The sequence below is a fragment of the Rhinopithecus roxellana genome, chromosome 6 (assembly GCF_007565055.1).
Source record: "Rhinopithecus roxellana isolate Shanxi Qingling chromosome 6, ASM756505v1, whole genome shotgun sequence".
In the NCBI taxonomy this organism is placed as follows: domain Eukaryota; kingdom Metazoa; phylum Chordata; class Mammalia; order Primates; family Cercopithecidae; genus Rhinopithecus; species Rhinopithecus roxellana.
Genome location: NC_044554.1, coordinates 44,375,742 through 44,403,286, shown reverse-complemented (window position 1 = coordinate 44,403,286; position 27,545 = coordinate 44,375,742). Strand labels below are relative to the sequence as shown.

The following is a 27,545-nucleotide window of genomic DNA, read 5'->3' as shown; positions in this document are numbered from 1 at the left end:
TTCCTGATCTTGGGGAAAACCTTTTAGACTTTCACCATTAAGTGTGAGGCTACCTCTGAGTTCTTTGTAGATGCCTTTATCAGAATGAAGAAGTTTCCTTTTATTCCAGTTTGTTGAGTGGTTTTTTAAAATTATGGAAGTACATTGAATTTTGTTAAATGTTTCTTCTGCATTGAGATTATCATGTGGGTTCCCCCCTTTATTAATACGGGGTACTATGTTGATTTTTTTCACATGTTAAATTCACTCCTGAATTCGTGAGTTCAAATCCTAATTCATCATGATGACCAATATGTTGAACATATGTTTCAAAAGTTTATGCATTCGGTTTCCTCCTATTTTGTTGAATTTCTGCATCAGTAGTTATGAGGGATATTAGTGTATACTTGTCTTACAATATCCTTGGTTTGGTATCAGAGTAATACTAGCCTCAAAGAATGAGTGAGAAATTTTTTTTGTAAAGTTGGTAAAGTTTTTTTTTTTTTCTTTGAGATGGAATTTCACTCTTGTCACCCAGGCTGGAGTGCAAAGGTGCGACCTTAGCTCACTGCACCTCAGCTTTTTGGCCTTGATGCTTTCTGACAAGAAATTGTTAATCTTATTGACGCTTTGTACATGAATTGCTTCTCTTTTGCTGGTTTCAATGTTTTTGATTCTATAGTTTTGGCTTTCAACAGTTAGATTATAAATGTTTGGATCTTAGAATTCTATTTGGAGTTCATTGAGCTTTTTGGATGTGTAGATTAATTATTCTACTGGATTTGGGAATTTCTTTGGCCATTATTTCTTTAAATATACTTTCTGCCTCTTTCCCTCTTCTCCTTCCTATTCTGCATTTGTTGGTATCCTTGATGATGTCCCACAGATCTCTAAAGATCTGTCAATTTTCATCTTCCATCTCTTTTGTGTGTTACCTTCCTCAGACTGGATAATTGCAGTTAGCCTATCTTCAGCTTCACTGCAGCTTTATTATGTCTGCTTAAATCTGCTGTTAAGCCCCTTTAGTGAATTTTTTGTTTCAGTTATTCTCCAATTCCAGAATTTGTAACTGGCTCCTTCCAGTAACTGTTATCTGTTCGCTGATATTCTCTATTTAGTGAGACACCATTCTTGCACTTTAGTTCTTTAGTCATGGTTTAGTTCTTTGACTAGATTTAAAATATTTGTCTAGTTCAACATCTGGTCTCCTCAGAGACTATTTCTATTGATTGCTTTTTTTCACATATATATGTATATGTGTGTGTCACACTTTCTTTGCTTGTCTCATAATCTTTGTTGAAAACTAGTCATTTAAAATAGTGTCACAGCTCTAGAAACCAGGTTTTCCATTGCCCCAGGGTTTGTTGTTGTTGCTGGGTGTGATTAGTAATTTCTGAATTAATTATCTAAAATTTGTATTTTTTGTGATGTGTGGCTGCTGAAGTGTCTGCTCAGTTTGCTTAGTGGTCAACTAATAATTAGAGATTTACTTTAACACTCGGAACCACAAGGAAAAGAACACTCAAATTTTGCCAAGAAGCTCTATGTTGGGGGTGTGCTTTCACCACTCAGCCAAGTAGTTGACAATTCTGCCATAAGCCTCTACTTCCTGTTTGCACAGAGCCTCAAGGTCAGTGAGAGGTAAGAGCTGAGGGTCTTAGTTGTGTGTGTGTGTGTGTGTGTGTTTGTGTGTGTGTGTGTAAAGCATACACATAGCCCTACACATAATATTCCTTTCAAGTTTTTTTTGTTAGCCTGTTTATACCAACTCTTATTCAACCTCTCAGGTAGCTGTGAAGTTAAACAACTTCCTCTATTTTCAACAAACATTCCTAGGGAAAAGCCTTTTCATATTGAGTAAGCTCTGAGTCAAAGTAGTCTGTAAGTGGGATCTTTCAGGGAATGACCAGACAGATCAAATAATAATTTTCTGGGAATGAGGCTCCAAAGGAGCACCTACCTATTTTGCCTCTTCTAGTGGCTGTGAGGCTGTTGTTTTTCACAATGATTGTGGACTGTTGGTTTTCTTTTCTTTTCTTTCTTTTTTTTTTTTTTGAGACGGAGTCCTGCTCTGTTGCCCGGGCTAGAGTGCAGTGGCCGGATCTCAGCTCACTGCAAGCTCCGCCTCCCAGGTTTACGCCATTCTCCTGCCTCAGCCTCCCGAGTAGCTGGGACTACAGGCGCCCGCCACCTCGCCGGGCTAGTTTTTTTTGTATTTTTAGTAGAGACGGGGTTTCACCGTGTTAGCCAGGATGGTCTCGATCTCCTGACCTCGTGATCCGCCCATCTCGGCCTCCCAAAGTGCTGGGATTACAGGCTTGAGCCACCGCGCCCGGCCGGACTGTTGGTTTTCAAGGCTACCATAGAGCTGAGGGTGGGTGGGAATAGGGCAAGTCAAAATGCCACAAAGCTCTCATGATTCTTACTGCAATTCAGTTGTCTTTCTTGGATAAACACTTCCTGGCTTGAATAAAACAATTGGCCGCCAGCCTTTGGTCAATTTCTACAGTGCTGAAAAAGTTGATTCTATTTTTGTCAGTTTTCTCATGGCCCCTATGGAGGAGATAATTTTTTGGACGTCCTTAGTCTGCCATTTTGTTTTGTGTTCACTAGCATGTTCTTACTGCATGGGATAATAATGTTCTGGGGATCCAAGTAATGACAGGAATTACTTCTCCCCTAAGCGTGGGAAGGGTCACACAGATTTGTGAGATCTATGGACTATTCTCCCCTCCCCAAATATAGAACAGCATGCAAGATGGGACATCCTGTTCAAGCCAGGCTGTTTTAATCAGATGGATGATGGCTAGAGTAAGTGATGTTTACAGTTCATTTTGGCAGAGAATCTGACCTGAAATGTGTCTCTCCTTGCAGGTCAGCCTCACTCTGGGTGAAATAATCAAAGGTGTGAATAGCTCAGATCCAGTCCTATGTTTCCAGGCCACCCAGACAGCCAGGTATCTCCAAACAGACTTCTGCTGTTGCAGGTTCATAGTTAGCAATGAGCTCCAGTGGTGGCTAGGGCTCCAGTGGTCTATTTGGTTTCTTGGCATTGGCAACATGCCTGTAAAACGCAAGAAAAGGCTGGCCCATCTAAAAGACAAAATTGCTATTCTACACTGTCCTTGAGGGCAATTTAAAAGGTACGATGTGTTGTCAGAGATGAATTGCTTAATTTACATTGGCCTCTATAGAAATTTCATCTTGTAGATAATACCTTAAAGGGGAAAATGTTGGTTTACCACTGAAAAATGCTATCGGCTGAACACTAGGATGTTAAGTAGCTCCGGCTCAGCTATGTGGCTCATCTGATAGTTAGGAATGCAAAGAACACGTATAAAAGGAGGTTTTCTTTTTTCCTGTTTTGAGACGGAGTCTCACTGTCACCCAGGCTGGAGTGCAGTGGTATGATCTTGGCTCGCTGCAAACTCCGCCTACTGGGTTCAAGTGATTCTCCTGCCTCAGCCTCCAGAGAGGCTGCACCACCACACCCTCCAGAGAGGCGTGCACCACCACACCCAGCTAATTTTTGTATTTTTGGTAGAGACGGGATTTCACCATGTTGGCCGGGCTGGTCTCCATCTCCTGACCTCCTGACCTCAAGTGATCTGCCCACCTTGGCCTCCCAAAGTACTGGGATTATAGGTGTGAGCCATTGCACCTGGCCTAAAAGGAGGTCCTCAATACCTCCCTCACATGACCTCCCCCTCCCCACCCTCTCTTTGATTGAACAGGAAAATGCTATCCCAGGAAAAGAACCCCCCTCTGAAATTGGTCATTGAAGCGGGCCTCATTCCCAGGATGGTGGAGTTCCTGAAGTCATCACCTTACCCCTGCTTGCAGTTTGAGGCTGCCTGGGCCCTGACCAACATTGCTTCGGGGACTTCGGAGCAGACTCGAGCCGTGGTAGAAGGGGGAGCCATCCAGCCCTTGATCGAGCTCCTGTCTTCCCCCAACGTGGCTGTGTGTGAACAGGCAGTGTGGGCTCTTGGTAATATAGCCGGTGAGACTCTCCCCTTAGTGGGCTAAGAAGACGGGGGGCCAGGTGTGTAGGATACTGGAAGGGTTCTTTGGGTGGTGGGGTATACTCGATGTCCCAGAACCCCTTGCCATGTAAATACCCAGAAGTGCTGGCAAGGGTACAATGAGCTGTTTCAAAACTCAAAGCCAGGCCAGGCACGGTGGTTCATGTCTGTAATCCCAGCATGTTGGGAGGCCAAGGCGGGTGGATAACTTGAGGTCAGGAGTTCAAGACCAGCCTGGCCAACATGGTGGAACCCCATCTCTACTAAATACACAAAAATTAGCCAGGTGTGCCCTTTAGTCCCAGCTACTCAGGAGGCTGAGGAAGGAGAATCACTTGAACCTGGGAGGAGGAGGTTGCAGTGAGCAGAGATCATGCCACTGCATTCCAATGTGGGCAACAGAGGGAGATTCTGTTTCAAAACACCAAGAACCCTCAGATCCAAGTTTAGAGGGCAAATATTGAAGCTGAAACAGGATGATACAGTGTATACTGAAGCCACAGGCTAACTAGAGATATCTGCCAACACCAGGGTCCTACAGCCTCAGGGCTTAGTGGCTTCAAGAACAAGTCTTTGGCTTATGCAGTGTGGGAGTTTATGACAGACCCTTACATAACTCGGGACCCCAGAAGGACTCTGCCTTCCGTGGAAGCTGCTAAGGGAACTTGCCAAAAAAACAACAAAAAACAAAAACAAAAAAACAACAAAAAAAACTCCTTGGTTTGGGCTAACAACCTTCCCTGAAAGTGGAACCGTAAGACTACCTTTCTGAATGTGGTGCTTGATGCTGTTTCCTGCATGGTGTAGTGAATTAGTGCTGTAGGGTTAGAAGCCCCCAGATTCTTTTTTGTTTTTTTAGACAGAGTCTTGCTCTGTTGCCCAGGCTGGACAGTGCCCAGGCCACTGCACAGTGGCCGGATCTCAGCTCACTGCAAGCTCTGCCTCCCGGGTTTACGCCATTCTCCTGCCTCAGCCTCCCGAGTAGCTGGGACTACAGGCACCCGCCACCTCGCCTGGCTAGTTTTTTGTATTTTTTAAGTAGAGACGGGGGTTCACTGTGTTAGCCAGGATGGTCTCGATCCCCTGACCTCGTGATCCGCCCGTCTCGGCCTCCCAAAGGGCTGGGATTACAGGCTTGAGCCACCACGCCCGGCCCCAGATTCTTGACTGACATTAATCCAGTGACTTTCTAGGGAAAACTCAATTAGGTCCCTCAGGATTTTGACAAATTAATATCAGCCAACTATTAGCATTTTCAAGTTCACAGAAGCAACAACCGCCTGTGACTGAGTCATCAGAAATGGTATGATTAGACCTCCAAGGACTCCACATATTAGAATTAGCAAACAGAATATAAAATAACCGTTAAAACAAAAAAATGTTTGCAGAGGCTTTGGCATAGTGGCTCATGCCTTTAATCTCAGCACTTTAGGAGGTAGAGGTGGGAGGATGACTTGAGTCCAGGAGTTTAAGACCAGCCTGGGCAATGTAGTGAGACCTCATCTCTACAAAAAATAAAAGTATTCTCCAGGCATAGTGGTGCATGCCTGTACTCCCAGCTACTCAGGAGGCTGAGGTAGGAGGATTGCTTGAGTCCTGGAGGTCTAGGCTGTAGTCAGCTATGATCACACTACTGTACTCCAACCTGGGCAACAGAGTGAGATCCTATTTCCCCCTCCCCTGCAACCCCCTCCACCAAAAAAAAAAACAAAAAAAAACAAAAAACAACAAAACTTGTATAAGGAAAAAGTACCTATTAGAGAAGTTGTCTCTCACTTTGCTTGGTGCAGTAAAGTAGGTAAGACTGGATGGTACAATGTGACACCTTGCCTTGATGGATGACAAATACAAATAGGGACTTCTAGGGTCTAAAATTTTTATCCTAGCTAAGGTAGCCAATGGCTGGTCACCAGCACCAACGGATCCCCAGACTTTGTTCTGAGTTGCATTGGAAGTTACTGCCCTGTGCCAAGGTCTTCTGGGAAGACAACTTGGCCTGCATCAGCCTTCGTCTTCCTGAGAACCATGCTGTGAGATGCCACCAGCCCACCTTGGCTGAGTTGGCTGGCTCTACTATGCCCACAGCCTCTGCTTCTAGCAGTTGCTGCTGTGTGATGTCTGCCTGTTACATCAGGACTGTCCACCCACCAGCCACGCCAGAGATCCAGAATTTAGTACGTGGCTATACTACCTACTTGCTAAACCCGGGAATGAGGTTTTATCTCTTGCCCTTTGCATGCTCTTAAAAAATTAGTCGCCCACTTCAGGATTGTCTTTGTTCTCTCTCTGAATGTCACATTCTTATGTATTTGTAGGTGACGGCCCAGAGTTCAGAGATAGCGTCATCTCAAACAATGCCATCCCACATCTGCTAGCCTTGATTTCACCCACCCTACCGGTGAGTGTCTTTTTCTTTCTCTCTCTTTTTTTTTTTTTTGAATTAAAATTTTAATTTTAATAGAGATGGGGCCTCACTATTCTGCCCAGGCTGGTCTTGAACTCCTGGCCTCAAGCAATCCTCCTACCTCGGCCTCTCAAAGTTCTGGGATTATGGGCATAAGCCACAGTACCAAGCCGAGGGAATGTCTTTAAATGAGAGAGAACCTCGTTAGGTAACAAATTCTAATGTTGGGAAATTGGGAAGTACTTCCAAATCAATGCTAGATCATGTGGCTGCTACCTGGCCTTTTAGGACCTTATAAACAAGGCTCAGGGCTGGGCATGGTGGCTCGTGTCTGATTCCAGTGCTTTCTAGGCCAAGACAGAAGGATCACTTGACACCAAGAGTTCAAAACCAACCTGGCAACGTAGTGAGACCCTGCTTCTAAAAATAAAAAAATAGCTGAGCATGGTGGAGCCTACTTGTAGTCTCAGCTATGCAGGAGGCTGAGTGGGAGGATTGCTTGAGCCCAGGAGATGGAGGCTGCAGAGAGCTAAGATCACACCACTGCACTCCAGTCTGGGTGACAGATTGAGACTCTGTCTCTTAAAAACCAATAATAATGAGGCTTAGGACTGAGTATCATTTTAGGTAAAGATTGACTCAGCTCTGTCTTTTGGGGCCCGTAGCACTGATCCTTCTCTTTGAGGCATTGGAAGAGGCCTACAAGCTTACCATCTTGGAAAATAGATGACTGAAATCTCCATTCTAGGGTCACAGTTTAGCATATGTGCCTAGTGTTCCATTATTGGAATGCTAAGCTTGTGGGAGTTATTTATATCCTGCTGCTCATGGTCATCGCCAAGGTCTGCTTTTTCACACAAAAAAATGTGCAACCTCCGGCTTACATGGGTTAATGTCTCCCCGGTTCTGTTCATGGGGAACAGGATCTTCTTTTGAGGCTTAGCGTCAAGGTTGGTTGATTGTGGTTATTGATTGAAGAGGACTTCTGGTTTAGGAACTGGGTTCTAGGTTTGCCTCAAACAAAAATGAAGAGAAGCCGGAGGACTATGTTCAAAACCTTCGGCTGGGCACAGTGGCTCACGCCTGTAATCCGAGCACTTTGGGAGGCCGAGGTGGGTGGATCACCTGAGGTCAGGAGTTCGAGACCAGCCTGACCAATATGGCGAAATCCTATGTCTACTAAAAATACAAACATGAGCCAGCCATGGTGACACGTGCCTGTAGTCCCAGCTACTCGGGAGGCTGAGGCAGGAGAGTTGCTTGAACCCGGGAGGTGAAGGTTGCAGTAAGCCAAGATCGTGCCACCGTGCTCCAGCCTGGGCAACAGAGCAAGACTCCGTCTCAGAAACCTTCAAGATGGGAGAAAAATCTGACATAGTTGAACCAAAAAAAGACTAGCCATGACCGAGAGAGTTTAAGTAGAGAACACTTAAGATGGCAAGCAGGAAAAAGGCTTAGACACCTTCCTGCAGGCAACGAGGAGGCTTTGGAGGATTTTGAGGCAAGGGAGTTAAGTGGTCTGATGTTTCAGAAGGGTCCTTCTGGCTGCCTGCTGTAGAATTATATAGCAGAGGGAGGCCGGGTGCAGTAGCTCACGCCTGTAATCCCAGCACTTTGGGAGGCCAAGGTGGGTGGGTCAAGAGATCAAGACCATCCTGGCCAACATGGTGAAACCCCATCTCTACTAAAAATACACAAATTAGCCTGACGTAGTGGCACACATCTATAGTCCCAGCTACTCGGGAGGCTGAGGCAGGAGAATCGCTTGAACCTGGGAGGCGGAGGTTGCAGTGAGCTCAGATTGTGCCACTGCATTCCAGCCTGGTGACAGAGCAAGACTCCATCTCAAAAAAAAAAAAAAAAAAAAAAAAATTATATAGCAGAGTGGACCTGAAGCAGGTGGGTCTGGGACATAGCCATCCTAGATGTGAAAGGGAGACAGCTAGAAACCAGAATGCCCCTAGGTTTCAGGGTAGATTGTTCAGATGATTGTCTTCCTAGAGAAAGGGGAAAAGTGCAGGAAAAACAGAAATTGGAGCTTTCGTTGCAGACATGAAGTTGAGGCGAGTTAGAGACACCATTGCAGCAGAGTGAGGTTGACAGATGTGACCTGCTAGATGACATGTGTATATGTCAGCCAGGCAAGGTCAGTTGGGGCCAGGGGTCACAGACCTGACCTGGCTGGCTGCTTGTTTTGTAAATAAAGTTTTATCAAGCTGGGCATGGTGGCACATGTCTGTAGTCCCAGCTACTTGGGAAGCCAAGGTGAGAGGATTGCTTGAGTTTGAAGCTGCAGTGAGCTGTGATTGTACCACTGCACTCCAGCCTGGGTGACAGAGTAAGACCCCGTCTCTTAAAAAAAAAAAAAAAAAAAAAAGTTTTACTTACACGCAGCCATGCTCATTTTCATACTGTCTGGGCTATAAGGACCGTGGTTGTTGCCACAGAAGCCACAGGCTACAAATGTTTGCGATCTGGCCCTTTACAGAAAAAGCTTGCCAACCCCTGAACTAGAATGTGAGGAGAACCTGGGACCCAGTCCTGTGGGCTCTAAGGTTCTAAAGTCAGGCAGCGTCTGACAAAAAGACTGAGTAGAAACAGCTCATTTGGCCGTAGAAAACCAGGCTTGGTGTCACAGTTGCCAAGAGGAGCTCTTTTCTTTTTAGGTTTTTTTAGTTTTTTTTTGAGACAGAGTCTCGCTGTGTCACCAGGCTGGAGTGCAGTGGCACAATCTCGGCTCACTGCAACCTCTGCCTCTTGGGTTCAAGCGATTCTCCTGCTTTAGCCTCCTGAGTAGCTGGGATTACAGGCACATGCCACCACGCCTGACTAATTTTTGTGTATTTAGTAGAGACGGGGTTTCACCATCTTGGCCGGGCTGGTCTTGAACTCCTGACCTCATGATCCACCCGCCTCGGCCTCCCAAAGTGCTGGGATTACAGGTGTAAGCCACCGTGCCTGGCCAAGAGCTCCCTCGAAAGGGAAGGGCTGACTACTAACCACAGCTGAGAGGGACAGGAACTTCAGGACCAAGAAGCAGCTGCTTGAATCCGGGAGGCGGAGGTTGCAGTGAGCTGAGATTGTGCCACTGCACTCCAGCTTGGTGACAGAGCGAGACTCCATCTCAAAAAAAAAAAAATTATATAGCAGAGATGATGAAGCAGGTGGGTCTGGGACGTAGCCATCCTAAACATTCTAAAGTGCCTTTAGGACCAAGAAGCATCCTTAACCCCAAAGAAGGGTTAGAAACATGACTAGAATGGCCTGAAGAACAACTGGAGTCCAGGCGCTCATGTCTGTAACCCCAGCACTTGGGGAGGCTGAGGTGGGAGGATCCCTTGAGCCCAGGAATTTGAGACCAGCCTGGGCAACATAGCAAGACTTTACAAAAAGCATGCCTGCAGCCACAACTACTCAGGAAGCAGAAGTAGGAGTATCACTTGGGCCTGGGAGGTTGAGGCTATAGCGAGCTATGATCATAGCACTGCGCTGCAGCCTGGGCAACACAGTGAGACCCTGTCTCAACAAATAAAAAACCCCAACAGTTGAGAATCTGGGAGGTAGACAGTGAATACAGATGTCTCTTTGAGGGTGGACTCTGAAAGACAGAAGTAGGGTGATGGCTGAAAGGGCCAGAAAGGGAGGGGCTGACAGTCCCAGAATGTTTCCTTACTGGTGGGAGTGATTTGGGGGCAGGGATGATTCTGGGCAGAATCTTTAAAGGCAAAAAGTAAGGGCCAGGTGTGGTCACTCAGGCCTGTCATCTCAGCACTTTGAGAGGCCGAGGCAGGCAGATCACTTGAGCCCAGGAGTTGAAGTCGAGACTGGAAAACATAGCAAGATCCCTATCTCTACTGAAACTAAAACTAATAATTATAAAAGGCCAAAAGAGATGGGATCCAGAGGCAGAGTAGGAAGACTGATCCTCAAATAGAAGATTAGAAATCTGGGGATGACATGCCGGTAGTGTTTTAGACCAGTTGGAAGACCAAGTAACTCCTGCTTGATCTTGTTGTCAATGAAAAATGGAATTAGATCATCAAGTAGAGTGGGAAAGAACATTTTGAAAGACACGAGGAAACCTCCATCTAACGTTGGAATGTGAAATACAAAGCTCGTTCTGTATCCCTAATACTCATCACTGCCTAGAACACATTTCTGTTTGTAGTTCAAAAGCTCTGGTTCAGCCCGGTACAGTGGCTCACCCCTGTAATCCCAGCACGTTGGGAGGCTGAGGCCAGCAGATCTCTTGAGGTCAGGAGTTTGAGACCAGCCTGGGCAACATGGTGAAACCCCATCTCTACTAAAAATACAAACATTAGCTGGGCATGTGTGGTGGCGGGTGCCTGTAATCCCAGCTACTCGGGAGGCTGAGGCAGGAGAATCACTTGAACCCGGGAGGCGGAGGTTGCAGTGAACCAAGATTGCATCACTGCACTCCAGCCTGGGCGACAGAGCAAGGCTGTCTGAAAATAGTAAAATTGTAAAAAGCTCTGGTTCATGCTGATCCATGATATTTATTGGAAATGGTAAGAACACACTACTGTCTGCATTTTCTCTCCTTTGCACCCAATGCTGGAAGCAGTCTCCTTGTTACAGATCACATTTCTGCGGAATATCACGTGGACCTTGTCGAATCTGTGCCGAAACAAGAACCCATACCCTTGTGACGCTGCAGTGAAGCAGTTACTGCCGGCCCTCCTTCACCTCCTGCAGCACCAGGACAGTGAGATTCTCTCAGATGCCTGCTGGGCACTGTCCTACCTCACCGATGGCTGCAACAAACGCATCGGCCAAGTGGTTGACACAGGGGTCTTGCCCAGGCTGGTAGTGCTCATGACCAGCTCAGAACTCAATGTCTTGGTAAATGTAATCCCGGGCCCTGAGGATTCGAGTCCTTGAGTCACAGTCACTTTAGCAGGTTTTGGAGCAAGGCTTGTCATCTACATTTCCCTGGTCTTTGCTATTCTTTTTTTTTTTTTTTTTTTTTTTTTTTTTCTTTTGAGACAGTCTTGCTGTGTCACCCAGGCTGGAATGCAGTGGCACGATCTCAGCTCATTGCAACTTCTGCCTCTGGGGTTCAAGCAATTCTCCTGTCTCAGCCTCCCAGGTAGCAGGGATTATAGGCGCCCGCCACCACGCCTGGCTCATTTTGTACTTTTAGTAGAGACAGGGTTTCACCATGTTGGCCGGGCTAGTCTCGAACTCCTGACCTCAGGGGATCCTCCTGCCTCAGCCTCCCAAACTGCTGTGATTAGAGGCGCGAGCCACCATGCCTGCCCATCTTTGCTACTCTCTAGCCAAAAGCTTGAATCTATTTTGATGTCAAATCCTAGTGGGTGTTAAGTAACTGACTTTTTCTTAACTGGATAACTAGAAAAGTACCAAGTGAAATTACTTATAATCCCACCACCCAGTGAACTATTCACACACCGTCTCCTTCTAGCGGCCTATATGTGTAGACTTTAGCAAATTGACTTACACTGAATGGGTGTATAAGCTCATCATAACATTCGAATTTCTTACACAAGTATAAAAGAAAATTCCACTGGGTATACTGGCTCACGCCTGTCCAACATTTTGGGAGGCTGAGGCAGGCAGTTTGCTCGAGGCCAAGAGTTTGAGACCAGCCTGGGAAACATAGTGAGAACCCATCTCCTTTTTTTTTTTTAAAAAAAAAAAAAAGGCCAGGCATGGTGGCTCACAGCTGTAAAAATACAAAAATACAAAAATTTAGCCAGGCGCAGTGGCTCAAGCCTGTAATCCCAGCATTTTCGGAGGCCGAGACGGGCAGATCACGAGGTCAGGAGATCGAGACCATCCTGGCTAACATGGTGAAACCCCGTCTCTACTAAAAAAAATACAAAAAACGAGCCGGGAGAGGTGGCGGGCGCCTGTAGTCCCAGCTACTCGGGAGGCTGAGGCAGGAGAATGGCGTAAACCCGGGAGGCAGAGCTTGTAGTGAGCTGAGATCCGGCCACTGCACTCCAGCCTGGGCTATAGAGCAAGACTCTGTCTAAAAAAAAAAAAAAAAAAAAAAAAAAATACAAAAATTTCTTTTTAAAAACACAAAAAAATTAGCTGAGTGTGGTGCTGCACAGCTGTAATTCCAGCTACTTGGGAGGCTGAGGCAGCAGAATTTCTTGAACCCAGGAGGTGGAGGTTGCAGTGAGCTGAGATCGTGCCACTGCACTCTAGCCTGGGTGACAGTGAGATTCCAGCTCAAAAAAAAAAAAAAAAAAAAAAAAAAAAAATTAGCTGAGACCTGTAGTCTCAGTTACTGGGGAGGCAGAGTTGGGAGAGTTTATTGAGCCCAGAAGTTTGAGGATGCAATGAGCTATGATGGCGTACTGTACTCTAGCCAGAGTAACAGAGTGAGATGCTGGGAATTAAACAAAAACCCATTATCCTCTCCCCAGTTTGTTCTCTTAGACTAGCTCAGATATAGGCAGAAAGCTAGTGAAACCATTACTAATTGCTCTTCTAGGTTATTTTTTGTGAGACAGAGTCTGTCTCCCAGGCTGGAGTGCAGTGGCACAATCTTGGCTCACTGCAACCTCCACTTCCTGAGTTCAAGCGATTCTCCTGCCTCGGCCTCCCGAGTAGCTGGGATCACAGGCACCCACTACCACCATGCCCAGCTAATTTTTGTATTTTTAGTAGAGACAGGGTTTCACCAGGTTGGCCAGGCTGGTCCTGAACTTTTGACCTCAGGTGATCTGCCCACCTCAGCCTCCCAAAGTGCCGGGGTTACAGGCATGAGCCACTGTGCCCTGCTGCCTTGCTATGTTATTAAACATGCCACCTACATCATATACTGCTTTGAAACATGGGTGCATTATATTATATTGAAGATGTCTTTATGCTGCCTGCTCTTTATTTTCTTAACCTTTTGCCTAATGTTGCATATTCTGCAGCCTTAGTGATCATCTATTTGGAGATTAGCATAGGATTTCTCAGATGTCCAGTTGGTTGGGGATAGTGCTGGGGCATGGAGAGTATGAGATAAGAAATTTTTTTTTTTTTTTTTGAGACGAAGTCTCACTCTGTTGCCCCTGTTGCCTAGGCCGGAGTGCAGTGATGCGATCTTGACTCCCTGCAACCTCTGTCTCCTGGGTTCAAGCAATTTTCCTGCCTCAGCCTCCCAAGTAGCTGGGACTACAGGTGTGCACCACCACGCCCAGCTAATTTTTATATTTTTAGTAGAGACGGGGTTTCACCATGTTGGCCAGGCTGGTCTCGAACTCCTGGACTCAAGTAATCCACCCGCCTCGGCCTCCCAAAATGGAGAAGCAAATTCTCTAAGAAGTTGCTTACCCCCAGGTTCTGGGGCCCATTTGGAGCTGCCCTGGTAAGGCCATGACTGGCCTGAAGTACCACTTCTACCTCTCACTTCAGAATCAGGTAAGTAGCCTAATAGGCTAGGAAAATTCTAGAACTGTTGCTGGGCGCTTTATTGGGGCTGCCACTACAGCACAGAGAAATCTGAATAAAGCCACGGTCAGTTATTGTAGGAGAGTTGTTTTAAGTTCAATCAGAGACCTGTCCTGGGGGTCTTCTGAGTTATGAAGGATTTTCTGATCACACCAAGAAATGGCATTGAGATCTCATGATCTCCAATTAAATATGCAACAAGCTTGACACTGGTGATAAATACTAATTCAGTCATTATTACACGATAAAGAGTATAGTCACTGGGCACAGTAGGTCACGCCTGTAAATCTCAGCACTTTGGGAGGCCGAGGTGGGTAGATCACTTGAGGTCAGGAGTTTGAGACAAGCCTGGGCAACATGGTGAAACCTCGTCTCTACTAAAAATACAAACATTAGCCGGGCGTGGTGGTGCACACCTGTAATCCCAGCTACTCAGGAGGCTGAGGCAGGAGAATTGCTTGAACCTAGGAGGCAGAGGTTGCAGTGACAGTGAGCTAAAATCGTACCACTGCACTCTAGCCTGGGCAACAGCAAGACTTTGTCTCAAAAAAAAAAAAAAAAAAAAAAAAACTAGAGTCAACTTAGCATTTGATGATGAAATTGAAAGCATATGAAAAGTACAGCAGTATTTCTTGGGGATTTCTATCCCACTTGAGCCAAACAAGTGGGAAGCCAGGAAAGTTCCTTTAAATCACATTTAAACATCCAAGGGCCAGGCACAGTGGTTCATGATTGTAATTTCAGCACTTTGGGAAGTCAAGGCAGGATCACCTGAGACCAGCCTGGACAACATAGCAAGACCCCTGTCTCCACAAAAAAACTTAAAAATTAGCCGGGCATGGTGGCACATACATATAGTCTCAGATACTTGGGAGGCTGAGGGAAGAGGATCAGTCGAACCCAAGAGTTAAAGGCTGCACTGAGCTGCATTCCAGCCTGGATAACAGTAAGACCCTCTCCCTTAAAGTAAAGAGGCCATAGATGAATTGAATAAATAATGATCGCAGATACAATTCCTGTTCAGTCTTCCAGACAACCATCAGCTATAGCATGACAGTGTTTGGGAGGGAACAGAATTTGGTGTGAATGTTGCCTTTCCTGGGATAGACTTGAAATACTTAGACTTCTAGCCTTACTCTTCCAGACTCCTTCTCTCCGCACCGTGGGGAACATTGTCACAGGCACAGATGAGCAGACGCAGGTGGCCATAGACGCGGGCGTGCTGAACGTGCTCCCCGAGCTCCTGCAACACAACAAGCCCTCCATCCAGAAGGAGGCAGCCTGGGCCCTGAGCAACGTAGCAGCGGGGCCCTGTCACCACATCCAGCAGCTGCTTGCCTACGATGTCTTGCCTCCCTTGGTGGCCGTGCTAAAAAACGTAAGTGGCACACAGCAACCATGGCAAAGGACTACTTTTCAATAGCACTGGGTTGAACTCCTTCAGGAATCCAGACACAGGCATAGAAGCAGACTGAGATCACAGCAGAGCTATGAAACCTCAGTCCTAGCTCTGCCTGAAAAAAAGGAAGGGGGCGTTCCATTCTGAAGAACCCATTAAAAGATTTGGAAGATGGAACAAGCATTGTTCAATGACAAGGTGACCCCATGGCTCAAGCATCCGGAAAGCTCAAGAGCTAGTAAATATTGGCTTATGTCTAAGTGGTATTCAAAGAATATGCCATCTATTCTCTCCCTACTAAAAGAGGGTGGAGCTTTTATTTTTAGCAGGACAAACATATCATGCTATGGTGATATCATACACGGAAGGAAAAAGCCAAGTTAAATTGAAGAAAGTGGTAATGTCAAAATTCAAATCTAAACGTAGAAATACAATAAAGCAGGCTGAGTGCAGTGGCTCACGGCTGTAATTCCAACATTTTGGGAGGCCCAATCAGGTGGATAGATTGAGCTCCGGAGTTTGAGACCAGCCTGGGCAATGTGGTGAAACTCTTTCTCTACGTAAAGTATATGTATACAAAAATGAGCCAGGCATGGTGGCATATGCCTGTGGTCCCAGCTACTTCAGAGGCTAAGGTAGGAGGATCAGTTGAGCCCGGGAGGTCAAGGCTGCCTTGAGCTAAGATCGCACCACTGCACTGTAGCCTGTGTGACACAGTGAGACCCTGTCTCAAAAAAAAAAAAAAAAAAAAAAAAAAAGATTGGGGGCAGGCACAGTGGCTTATGCCCATAATCCCAGCACTTTGGGATGCCAAGACAAGTGGATCACCTGAGATCAGGAGTTCGATACCAGCCTGGCCAACATGGTGAAACCCCATCCTTACGCAAAATACAAAAAATTAACCAGGTTGTAATAGTGGGTGCCTGTAATCTCAGCTACTTGGAAGGCTAAGACAGGAGAATCACTTGAACCTGGGGGGTGGAGGTTGCAGTGAGCCAAGATCGTGCCACTGCACTCCAGCCTGGGCAGCAAGAGTAAAACTCTTGTCTCAAAAACAAAGAAAAAAAACTTCATTATTTCTCCTGATTTGCATTCCCCTTTTGCAGGAGCACGACTATCCTTGGCATTTTTCTTTTTGCTACCTTTAAAGGAATGAGCTATGTTTAAACCATCTATAGTCAGGAGTGGTTACCTTGGGCTGGGGGTGGGGAGGCAGATGGAGTCTCATGGGGTTGAGGAGAAGCTACTGGCAGTGTTCTTGTTCTCAGGCTGGGTGGTGAGTTCCCAGGGTGCACCAGGTATGACAGCTGGGCAAGAAAGAAAAGCCAGGTGTGTTGTCCAAATTTATAGCATCTTCCGATCTATTCAGTACTTGTCCTGCACACCCCTGTGAATCTGTACATATTCTAGTGAGAAATATCTAGTTATAAATCAAAGAACACTTATATTTCAAGTGGTATCTTTTGAACTATAACTTGCTTGGAGCCATAAGTTATTTGTTTTGTTTTTGTTTTGTTTTTACACTGAGGTCAGTTTTCCCCAGCCATAAATTGGGAATAAATCCTGCCCAGGAATAGAAGAGTAGAAGATAAATTCCTCCTGTATCTCTGGCCGAGTGCACTTTATAAATGCAAAGATTTACTGAGCAATTTTTTTTTTCTTTTTTTTTTTTGGGAGACAGAGTCTCGCTCTGTCACCCAGACTGGAGTGCAGTGGGACAATTTCAGCTCACTGCAACCTCCGCCTCCTGGGTTCGAGCGATTCTCCTTCCTCAGCCTGCTGAGTAACTGGGATTACAGGTGCACTCCTCCATGCTTGGCTAAGTTTTTTAAATTTTAGTAGAGACAGGGTTTCACCATGGTGCCCATGCTGGTCTCTAACACCTGAGCTCAGACAATCCACCTGCCTCGGCCTCCCAAAATGCTGGGATTGCAGGTGTGAGTCACCGCGCCCAACGTGGGTGATATTTTTTTCTGTCACCTCTGGGCTGGCTTGGTCCCTTAGGTTGTATCTGTGTGCCCAGCCTTACAGCTTCTTGGCCAAAGCTTTATTAGATCAGAGACTAAAAATGCAGACATAGGCTACTGTCATCTAAACCCAAAGTATAACTCCTAGTCTATGTAGATTACCTGAATTGGTTAATGTCAGTTTCAATTTTTCCCTGTAGCCTGATATGGGCAAATGAGCCTATTTGATCTTAGGGCTTCCCTCTAAGACCCCACGTGAGTCTGCCTGCCTGCTTCTTGACTTTCCAAAGATGCTGTCTTCTGATCAAGAACTAGAGGCAGGGGCTGGGCATGGCGGCTCATGCCTGTAATGGCAACACTGTGAGAGGCTGAGATGGGAGGATCACTTGAGGTCAGGAATTTGAGACCAGCCTGGCCAATATGGTGAAACCCCATCTCTACTAAAAATACAAAAACTAGCCGGATATGGTGGTGAGTGCCTGCAATCCCAGCTACTCGGGAGGCTGAGGCAGAAGAATCGCTTGAGCCTGGGAGGTGGAGGTTGCAGTGAGCTGAGACTGTACCACTGCACTCCAGCCTGGGTGACAGAGTGAGGGGGGGAAAAAAAGAAAAAGAACTAGAGGCAGGTAGCCAAGGCATTCTATGTAAATTGTACATGCAGTCCTGGCTGTCACCAGCCTCCCGAGAAAGTGAACCAAGTTGGTGTCCTATATTTAGGTTCTTCAGGATCTGTAGAGAATGTAAACATCCTTGTTCTGCAGGGAGAATTTAAAGTCCAGAAAGAGGCTGTATGGATGGTGGCGAACTTTGCAACAGGGGCCACCATGGATCAGCTGATCCAGCTCGTCCACTCTGGGGTCCTGGAGCCGCTGGTGAATCTGCTCACCGCCCCAGATGTTAAAATTGTTCTCATCATCCTCGATGTCATCTCTTGCATCCTCCAGGTGAGCCGTTCTGAACAGGTTGGTTTGTAAATAGATGTCTCCAACTGGATACAGGCATTTAATGTGGCTCTTAAAACTCAAGTTGCACTTTGGGAGGCTGAGGCGGGTGGATCACCTGAAGTCAGGAGTTTGAGGCCAGCCTGGCCAACATAGTGAAACCCTGTCTCTACTAAAATTACAAAAATTAGCCAGAATGGTAGTGCACGCCTGTATCCTAGCTACTCGGGAGGCTGAGGTGGGAGAATCACTTGAACCCGGGAGGCAGGTTGCAGTGAGGCCAAGATGGTGCCACTGCACTCCAGCCCGGGTGACAGAGCCAGACTCCGTCTCAAAACAAAACCCAAGTTGGATTATTTCTCTTCCCCCAATCCCTCCACCCTCCTCCGTCCATGTGTCCTGTGGATAAACACAAAAGGAGCCATCTCAAAGGACCATGGTCTTCGTTTTCTCAAACAAATGTCTGTGGGCCAGATATTTTTTCAGATGCTCAGACTATGACAGTCCTTGCTGTAATGGACATTACTGTATGAGTGGGGAGACGGAGGACAGACACATCAGGTAGGGAGTTACGGATAAAGTAAATCAGATAAAGGGGCAGTCACTAATAGTTCAGGGTGGGGAGTGGCTATAGCTGTCTTTTTATAGAGACAGAGACAGAGGGGCAGACAGACACGCACAGAGAGAGACACACAGAGAGAGACACACAGAGAGAGACACACAGAGAGAGACACACAGAGAGACAGACACATACAGAGACACACACACAGACAGAGACACACACACAGACAGAGACACACACACAGACAGACACAGAGACAGAGACAGAGACACAGACAGAGACAGACAGAGAGACAGATGGAGACAGAAAGATACGGAGACGGAGAGACAGACGGAGACAGATGGAGAAACAGACAGATGGAGACAGACAGAGACACAGAGACACAGAGACAGAGACACAGACGGAGACAGACGGAGACAGAGACACAGAGACAGAGACACAGAGACAGAGACACAGAGACAGAGACACAGAGACAGAGACACAGAGACAGACAGACAGATGGAGACAGACAGATGGAGAGACAGAGACAGACAGAGACAGACAGGATCTCTGCTCTGTCATCTAGGTTGGAGTGCTGTGATTCTAGCTCACTGCAGTCTTGATCTCCCAGGCTCAAGCAATCCTCCCACCTCAGCCACCTGAATTGCTGGCAGTATAACCAGATGCCACCAGGCCCGGCCAATGTTTGTATTTTTAGTAGAGACGGGGTCTCTCTGTGTTACCCAGACTGTTCTCTAACTCCTGGGCTCAAGTCATCCTCCCACCTCAGCCTCCCAAAGTGCTAGGATTACAGGTGTGAGCCACCATGCCTAGCCAAGAGAATTGGCTTCTGAGGAGGCTCACACGGTGGCTGGGAAGTCACTTGGACACGTGGACCTTCTCCATTGGGCTGCCTGAGTGTCCTCACATCACGCAGCTGGCTTCCTATGGAGTAAGTGGTCTAAAAGCAAGGTGAAGGCCTCAATGTCCTTCATGACCTGACCTTGGAGGTCACATTCTGTCACTTCCACAACATCCTATTGGTTATACAGGTCACCCCCATTCAAGTGTGAGTGGGGAACTACACAGGGTTTGGGCACCAGGGGTCAGGGATCATCAGGGCAATCTCAGAGGCTAGCTAGATTCATTTGGTTAGGGTCCTTTTAAAAAATTAATATTTTTTGCCTGGGCATGGTGGCTCACACCTGTAATCCCAGTACTTTGGGAGGCCAAGGTGTGCAGACTACCTGAGGTCAGGATTTCAAGACAAGCCTGGCCAGCATTGTGAAACCCCTAAAAAAATTAGCCAGGCACAGTGGCTCACGCCTATAATCCCAGCTACTCAGGAAGCTGAGGCATGAGAATCACTTGAACCCAGAAGGTGGAGGTTGCAGTGAGCCGAGATCAAGCTACTGCACTCCAGCTTGGGCAACAGAGCAAGAGTCTGTCTCTATAAATAAATTACAAATATAAATATAAATATAACAGGATCTCACTCTGTCACCCAGGCTAGAATGCAGTGGCGTGATCTCAGCTCACTACAGCCTCAACTTCCTAGGTTCAGGTGATCCTCCCACCTCAGCCTTCCAAGTAGCTGGGATTACAGGCTTGTGCTACCACACCCGTCTAATTTTTGTATTTTTAGCAGAGGCGGGGTCTTGCTATGTTGCCCGTGCTGGTCTCAAACTCCTCGGCTCAAGTGATCCTCTCACCTCGGCCTCCCAAAGTGCTGGGATTACAGGAATGGGCCACCATGTCCAGCTTAGTTAAGGTTCTTTTATAGGTTACAAAACCATCTGAAAAGCTTCAAAGTAACACTAGGGAGCTCCTTTTAGAAACCCACTTTAAGCATCTTTTTAATGTAATTTTCTTGAATGATCTGAGTCAAGACTAGATTTGAAACTCAACCCAATGACATCCTGAAACTTGGAGCAAATGACACAGATAAAGAATAGATATTTGGGCCAAGTGCACTGGCTCATGCTTATAATCCCAGCACTTTGGGAGGCAGAGGGAGGCAGATCACCTGAGGTTAGGAGTTCGAGACCAGCCTGGCCAACATGGCGAAACCCCATCTCTACAAAAATACAAAAAAGTTAGACTGGCATGGCACGTGCCTGTAGTCCCAGCAACTTGGGAGGCTGAGGCAGGAGAATTTCTTGAACCTGGGAGGTAGAGAGTGTAGTGAGCCAAGATTACACCACTGCACTCCAGCCTGGGCTATAGAGCAAGACTCTGTCTCAAAAGAAAAAAAAAAAAGTTTTTGGGCCAAATGCAGTGGCTCATGCCTGTAATCCCAGCACTTTGGGAGACCAAGGCAGGAGGATCACTTGAGGCCAGGAGTTGGAGACTAATCTGGGTAATGCAGCAAGATCTTGTCTCTACACAAAATGTTAACAAAATTGTGATACCTTCTGAGTCTTCCCTGTGTATCTTCTTTATTTATTAATTTTTTTTTTTGAGACTGAGTCTCATGCTGTCATACAGGCTGGAGTGTAATGGTGCAATCTCAGCTCACTGCAACCTTTGCCTCCTGGTTCAAGCAATTCTTGTGCCTCAGCCTCCTGAGTAGCTGGGATTACAGGCACCTGCCACCACACCCAGCTAATTTTTGTATTTTTAGTAGAGATGAGGTTTCACCATGTTGGCCAGGCTGGTCTCAAGCTCCTGACCTCAAGTGATCCGCCTGCCTTGGCTTCCCAAAGTGCTGGGATTACAGGCGTGAGCCACTGTGCCCGGCCCTGTATTTATGATACATGTCTGTATATCGTGGATACCTGAAATGGGAGGAAGATCATATAATTTTCAACCAATTTGGGAAGAGTGAAATTGCAACTATCCATTCAGGAATGGTAGCCTTTGTTCTGCTTCCACTGGGGGCAGTTCCCTTGAGGACTGGCAGAGGTCCCACCCCACAAGGGCTCCTGCTGGGGGTCTTATGTCCCCTTATATTTGGTCACAGGCGGCAGAGAAACTGTCTGAGAAGGAAAACCTGTGTCTTCTGATAGAAGAACTTGGTGGGATTGATAGAATTGAGGCTTTACAACTGCATGAGAACCGTCAAATTAGCCGGGCGGCTTTGAACATCATCGAGAAGCACTTTGGTGAGGTAAGTGACTTAGGAGTGCGAAGGAGTGTCCAGGAGTCCTGGTGGGGCACCTCTGCAGCGGGTGACCCTGCCGGGGCCTGGGCTGTTGCGTGTGGCAGGTGACTGGGCAGGTGGGCTTCTCTCCTGCCACATCCTCTGAAGTTAATGTGTCTCCCCTACCCCTGCTGTATCAGGTCATCTTTGAGTAGTGGCTTCTTGGTGCCTGGAAGCTATTCTAATTCCTTAGGAGCTTGTCCCGCTGCCTCTGGCTTAAAACTTCACTTTACTGGTCTCCTTTTTGGGAGAGGTATGGCAGGGGAGAGGATTTGATGCTAAAGTGACTTTATTTATTTATTTATTTATTTATTGAGATGGTTTCACTCTGTTGCCCTGGGGGGAGGGCAGAGGTGCCATCTCGGCTCACTGCAACTTCTGCCTCCCAGATTCAGTTGATTCTTGAGCCTCCGCGACCTGAGTGGCTGGGATTAGAGAGATGTACCACCATGCCCAGCTCATCTTTAGTAGAGACAGGGTTTCCCTATGTTAGCCAGGCTGGTCTCAAACTCCTGGCTTCAAGTGATCCACCCACCTCGGTGTAATCCCAATGTGCTGGGATCACAGGTGTGAGCCACTACGCCTGGCCCATCTCCACAACAGTTTTTATGTTCTCAAACTGAAACTCCCTACCCGTTAACTACAAAGTCCCCAACACACCTTTCCCTTAGCCCTTTCAGTAACCATCATTTTGCTTTCTGTCTCTATGAATTTGACTATTCTAGGGACCTCATGAGTGGAATTGTACAGTATTTGTCCTTTTGTGACTGATGTATTTCCACTTGGCATACGGTCTTCAAGGTTCATCCATGTAGCATGTCAGGATTGCTTTCCTTTTTAAGGCTGAAAATACTCTATTGAATATATATATGCTGCATTGTATTTATTCATTTACCTGTCAATGGACATGTGCGTTTCTTCTACCATTTGGCTATGGTGAATATGCGGCTATGAACGTGGGTGTGTAAGCCTGTTAGAGTCCCTGCTTCCAATTTTTTTTTTTTTTTTTTTTTTTTTTTTTTTTTTTTTTTAAGACAGGGCCCTGCTCTGTCACCCAGGCTAGAAGGCAGTGGCAGCAATGATTGCTCACTGTAGCCTTGACTTCCCTGGACTCAAGCAATCCTCCTACCTAAGCCTCCCAAGTAGCTGGGACTACAGGCATGCACCACCATGCCAGCAGCTAACTTTTGTATTTTTTTAATAGAGATTGGGTTTCTTCATATTGTCTAGGTTGGTCTAAAACTCCTGAGCTCAAGCAAGCCACCTGTCTTGGGCTCCCAAAGTGCTGGGATTACAGGTGTGTGCCACCACACCTGGCCCAGTTCTTTGGAGTATATACCCAGAGTTGAATTGCTAGATTATATGGCAATTCCATTTTGAATTTTTGAAGAACTACCATGCTGTTTTCCACAGTAGATGTGCCATTTCACATCCCTACCAACAATGCATGAGGATTCCAATTTCTCCACACCCTTGTCAACACTTGCTATTTTCCGGGTGTTTCGGTAATTGCTATCCTCATGGGTATAAAGTGGTATCTCATTGTGGTTTGATTTGCACTTATATCAGAAATTTTTCATATGAGGAAGGCAACCTCACGTTTCTTTCATGACCAGATCAACATGGGGCTAGGAGTTTACAGAGTGACACTTCTCTTAGGTGTCAAAGGTGACTTATCAGCAAAATAAAGGACCATACAATCAATACGACCAGGTGGATGGTGTGGTTAGCTGGGGCAGTTAATCTTGATTTGGGACCAAGAAGATGCTCTCTGCTGGGAGCAGTGGCTCACGTCTGTAATCCCAGCACTTTGGGAGGCCGAGGCAGGCCTCCCTCGAGGTTGGGGGTTCGAGACCAGCCTGGCCAACATGGCGAAACCCTGTATCTACTAAAAATACAAAATTAGCTGGGTGTAGTGGTTTGTGCCTATAATCCCAGCTACTCAGGAGGCTGAGGCAGGAGAATCACTTGAACCCCAGAACAGAGATTGCAGTGAGCCAGGATGGTGCCACTGTATTCCAGCCTGGGCAACACAGCAAAACTCCATCTCTGAGAAGAAAAAAAAAAAACTCTCAAGCCAGGTGTGGTAGCTCACTCCTGTAATTGCAGCACTTTGGGAGGCTAAGGCGCGTGGGTTGCTTGAGCCTAGGAGCTCTGAGACCAGCCTGGGCAAAATAGCAAGACCCCATATCCACAAGAAATACAAAAATTAGCCAGGCGTAATGGCATGTGCCTGTAATCCCAGTTACTCGGGAGGCTGCAGTGGGAGGATTGCTTGAGCTGAGATTGTGCCAGCCACTGCACTCCAACCTGGGCAACAGCGTGAGACTTTTTTTTTTTTTTTTTTTTTTTTTTTTTGAGATGGAGTCTTGCTCTGTCACCCACGCTGGAGTGCAGTGGTGCAATGTCAGCTCACTGCAAGCTCCACCTCCCGGGTTCATGACATTCTCCTGCCTCAGCCTCCCAAGTAGCTGGGACCACAGGCTCCCGCTGCCACCATGCCAGGCTAATTTTTGTATTTTTAGTAGAGATGAGGTTTCACCATGTTAGCCAGGATAGTCTCGATCTCCTGACCTCGTGATCTGCCCGCCTTGGCCTCCCAAAGTGCTGGGATTACAAGCGTGAGCCACCGTGTCTGGCTGAGACTGTCTTAAAAAATAAAAAAAAGTTCTTAAAGGAGACCAGACCCAGAATGGTGATAAGCATTTTCCAGGTTAATGGTTCCTATGAAAACCTCATAAATAAGCTCAGCTGGGTGCAGTGGCTCACACCTGTAATCCCAGCACTTTGGGAGGCCGAGGTAGGTGGATCACCTGAGATCAGGAGTTCGAGACCAGCCTGGCCAACATGGCGAAACCCCGTGTCTACTAAAAATACAAAAATTAGCTGGGTGTGGTGACAGGTACCCATAATCCCAGCTACTCAGGAGGCTGAGGCGGGAGAATCACTTGAACCTGGAAAGCAGAGGTTGCAGTGAGCTGCGATCATGCCACCGCACTCCAGCCTGGGTGACAGAGTGAGATGCCATCCCAAATAAATAAAAAGAGACTCATCTTTTAAAGGGGGTTCGATCCCTGGGGCTTATCCAAGAATTCCAGGGTAAAGATTTCTGGACTAGAAGTAGTAGCTATACCCCTCATTTGCTTACTCATTGTCAGGACAATGTTCTATGTCTATCAAAACTGCATTTAAAAACAACCTACTTACAAAAGGACAAATATTACATGATTCCACTTAGATGTGGTACCTAGAGTCATCAAATTCATAGGAACAAAGTAGAATGGTGTTTGCCAGGTGCTGGAGGAAGGAGGGAATGAGGAATGATTTAATACAGTGATCCCAACCTTTTTGACAGTAGGGACCAGTTTTGTTTGTTTGTTTGTTTTGAGATGGAGTCTCGCTCAGTCACCCAGGCTGGAGTACAGTGGCATGATCTTGTCTTACTACAAGCCCCGCCTCCCAGGTTCATGCCATTCTCCTGCCTCAGCCTCCCGAGTAGCTGGGACCACAGGCACCCGCCACCACCACACCAGGCTAATTTTTTGTATTTTTAGTACAGGGTTTCACCATGTTAGCCAGGATGGTCTCGATCGCCGGACCTCGTGATCCACCCACCTCGGCCTCCCAAAGTGCTGGGATTACAGGCGTGAGCCACTATGCCCGGCAGGGACCAGTTTTTATAAAAGACAAATTTTCCACAGACTGGGGAGTTAGGGGATAGTTTCGGGATGATTCAAGAGCATTACATTTATTGTGTACTTTATATTATTATTACATGGTAATGTATAATGAAATAATTATACAGCTCATCATGCAGAATCAGTGGGAGCCCTGAGCTTTTTTCCTGCAGGTAGACAGTCCCATCTGGGGGTGACAGGAGACAGTGACAGATCATCAGGCATTAGATTCTCATAAGGAGCGTGTAACCTGGTTCCCTGGCATGTGCAGTTCACAGTAGGGTTTGTGCTGCTATGAGAATCTAATGCTGCCACTGATCTGACAGGAGGCAGAGCTCAGGTGGTAATGTGAGTGATGGGGAGCAGCTGTAAATACAGATGAAGCTTCACTTGCTGGTCTGCTGCTCACCTTCTGCTGTGTGGCCCAGTTCCTAATAGGCCATGGACCAGGGAGGGGGCGGTGGTTGGGGACTCCTGATGTAATAGGTACAAAGCTTCAATTGTGCAAGATGAAAAAGTTCCAAAGGTGGGTGGTGGTGATGATTGCACAACAGTGTGAATGTACTTAATTGCTACTGAGCTACCTGCTTTAAACATGGTTAAAGAGGGTCGATTTGGTTACAAGGTGCATTTTGCCAAATGTGCAGTGATAATGTGCTGAGAATCCTGGAGGTTATAACAGTGTCTGTTCTCTCCTGAAGGAAGAAGATGAGAGCCTAACTTTACTGAGCCAAGTCCTAGACCAAGATTATGAATTTATAGATTATGAATGCTTAGCAAAAAAATAGCCAAGCTCCATAACTCCTAAGCCAACAACCCAACGCTAAAGGATAACTTCCTTAAGAAGCAGCAGTCCTCTATCTTAGTGTAACCCAAGTGTAACCCAAATGTGAAGCTTTTAAAACTTGACATTAATAAAATGTTCAACACTTTCACCTTTCTCTATCTGAACTTCAGATAAACCCCTTGCTTCTTAAAACCATGTGGAAGTCATTTCCTAAGAATGTTTGTTTAGGCCGGGCGTGGTGGCTCACACCTGTAATCCCAGCACTTTGGGAGGCCAAGGCGGGTGGATCACCTGAGGTCAGGAGTTCGAGACCAGCCTGGCCAATATGGTGAAACTGTCTCTGCTAAAAATACAAAAAATTAGCCAGGTGTGGTGATGCATGCCTGTAATTCCAGCTATTTGGGAGGCTGAGGCAGGAGAATTGCTTGAACCCAGGAGGGCGGAGGTTGCAGTGAACTGAGATCGAGCCATTGTACTCCAGCCTGGGCAACAAGAGTGAAACTCTATCTCAAAATAAAAAATAAAGAACATTTGTTTAGTAATTGCCTTTTAAAAGGTCTTAAAGTAAAACCTTCAAGACAGAGTAGAATGGTCTTATAGCTATCTGGACAGACTTTGTTTTTCTTTTTCTCCTTTTTTTTTTTTGAGATGGAGTTTTGCTCTTGTCACCCAGGCTGGAGTGCAATGGTATGATCTAGGCTCACTGCAACCTCCGTCTCCCAGGTTCCAGTGATTTTCCTGCTTCTCCTGCCAAATAGCTGGGACTATCGGTGCCTGCCACCATGCCAGGCTAATTTTTGTATTTTTGGTAGAGATGGCATTTTACCATGTTGACCAGGCTGGTCTCATACTCATGACCTCAGGTGGTCCACCCATCTCAGTCTCCCAAAGTGCTGGGACTACAGGCAAGAGCCACCACGCCCGGCTGCTACACAGACTTTGACTTGCAGATACAATATCATTGGTTCTTGGTGCTGCAGGGACAGTGTTACTGGCCTTCTTTCCTCTGGCAATTAATATCCTGACACTGACAAGCTCTAAGATAATTTTCTCTAGAAATTCAATCTCTCTTATTCTTCCTAGAAAGGGAGAGAGTTGAGTGGGTGTGTGTGTGTGTTTCTATATTTCAGGACAACACAACCATATGCAGGTAACCTTCTAAAGAATTTTGTAGAGATGGGGTCTTACTATGTTGTCCAGGTTAGTCTCAAATTGCTGGCCTTAAGCCATCGTCTCTCTCTGGCTTCCC

At 46.5% G+C, this 27,545-nt stretch overlaps 1 protein-coding gene across 1 annotated transcript in view; it reads left to right on the top strand.

Annotated features, from left to right (window-relative positions):
- KPNA7 (karyopherin subunit alpha 7) overlaps positions 1-26,442 on the top strand; it is a 38,602-nt gene extending 12,160 nt beyond the window's left edge. Inside the window, exons 4-11 of the mRNA XM_010375761.2 lie at positions 2,854-2,936; positions 3,714-3,982; positions 6,320-6,402; positions 11,008-11,271; positions 14,987-15,220; positions 17,970-18,152; positions 21,653-21,799; positions 26,211-26,442. Of these exons, the coding sequence (XP_010374063.2) occupies positions 2,854-2,936; positions 3,714-3,982; positions 6,320-6,402; positions 11,008-11,271; positions 14,987-15,220; positions 17,970-18,152; positions 21,653-21,799; positions 26,211-26,297 (1,350 nt within the window). The 3' untranslated portion in view covers positions 26,298-26,442. The remainder of the gene's footprint in view (positions 1-2,853; positions 2,937-3,713; positions 3,983-6,319; positions 6,403-11,007; positions 11,272-14,986; positions 15,221-17,969; positions 18,153-21,652; positions 21,800-26,210) is intronic.
- The last annotated feature ends 1,103 nt before the right edge of the window (positions 26,443-27,545 follow it).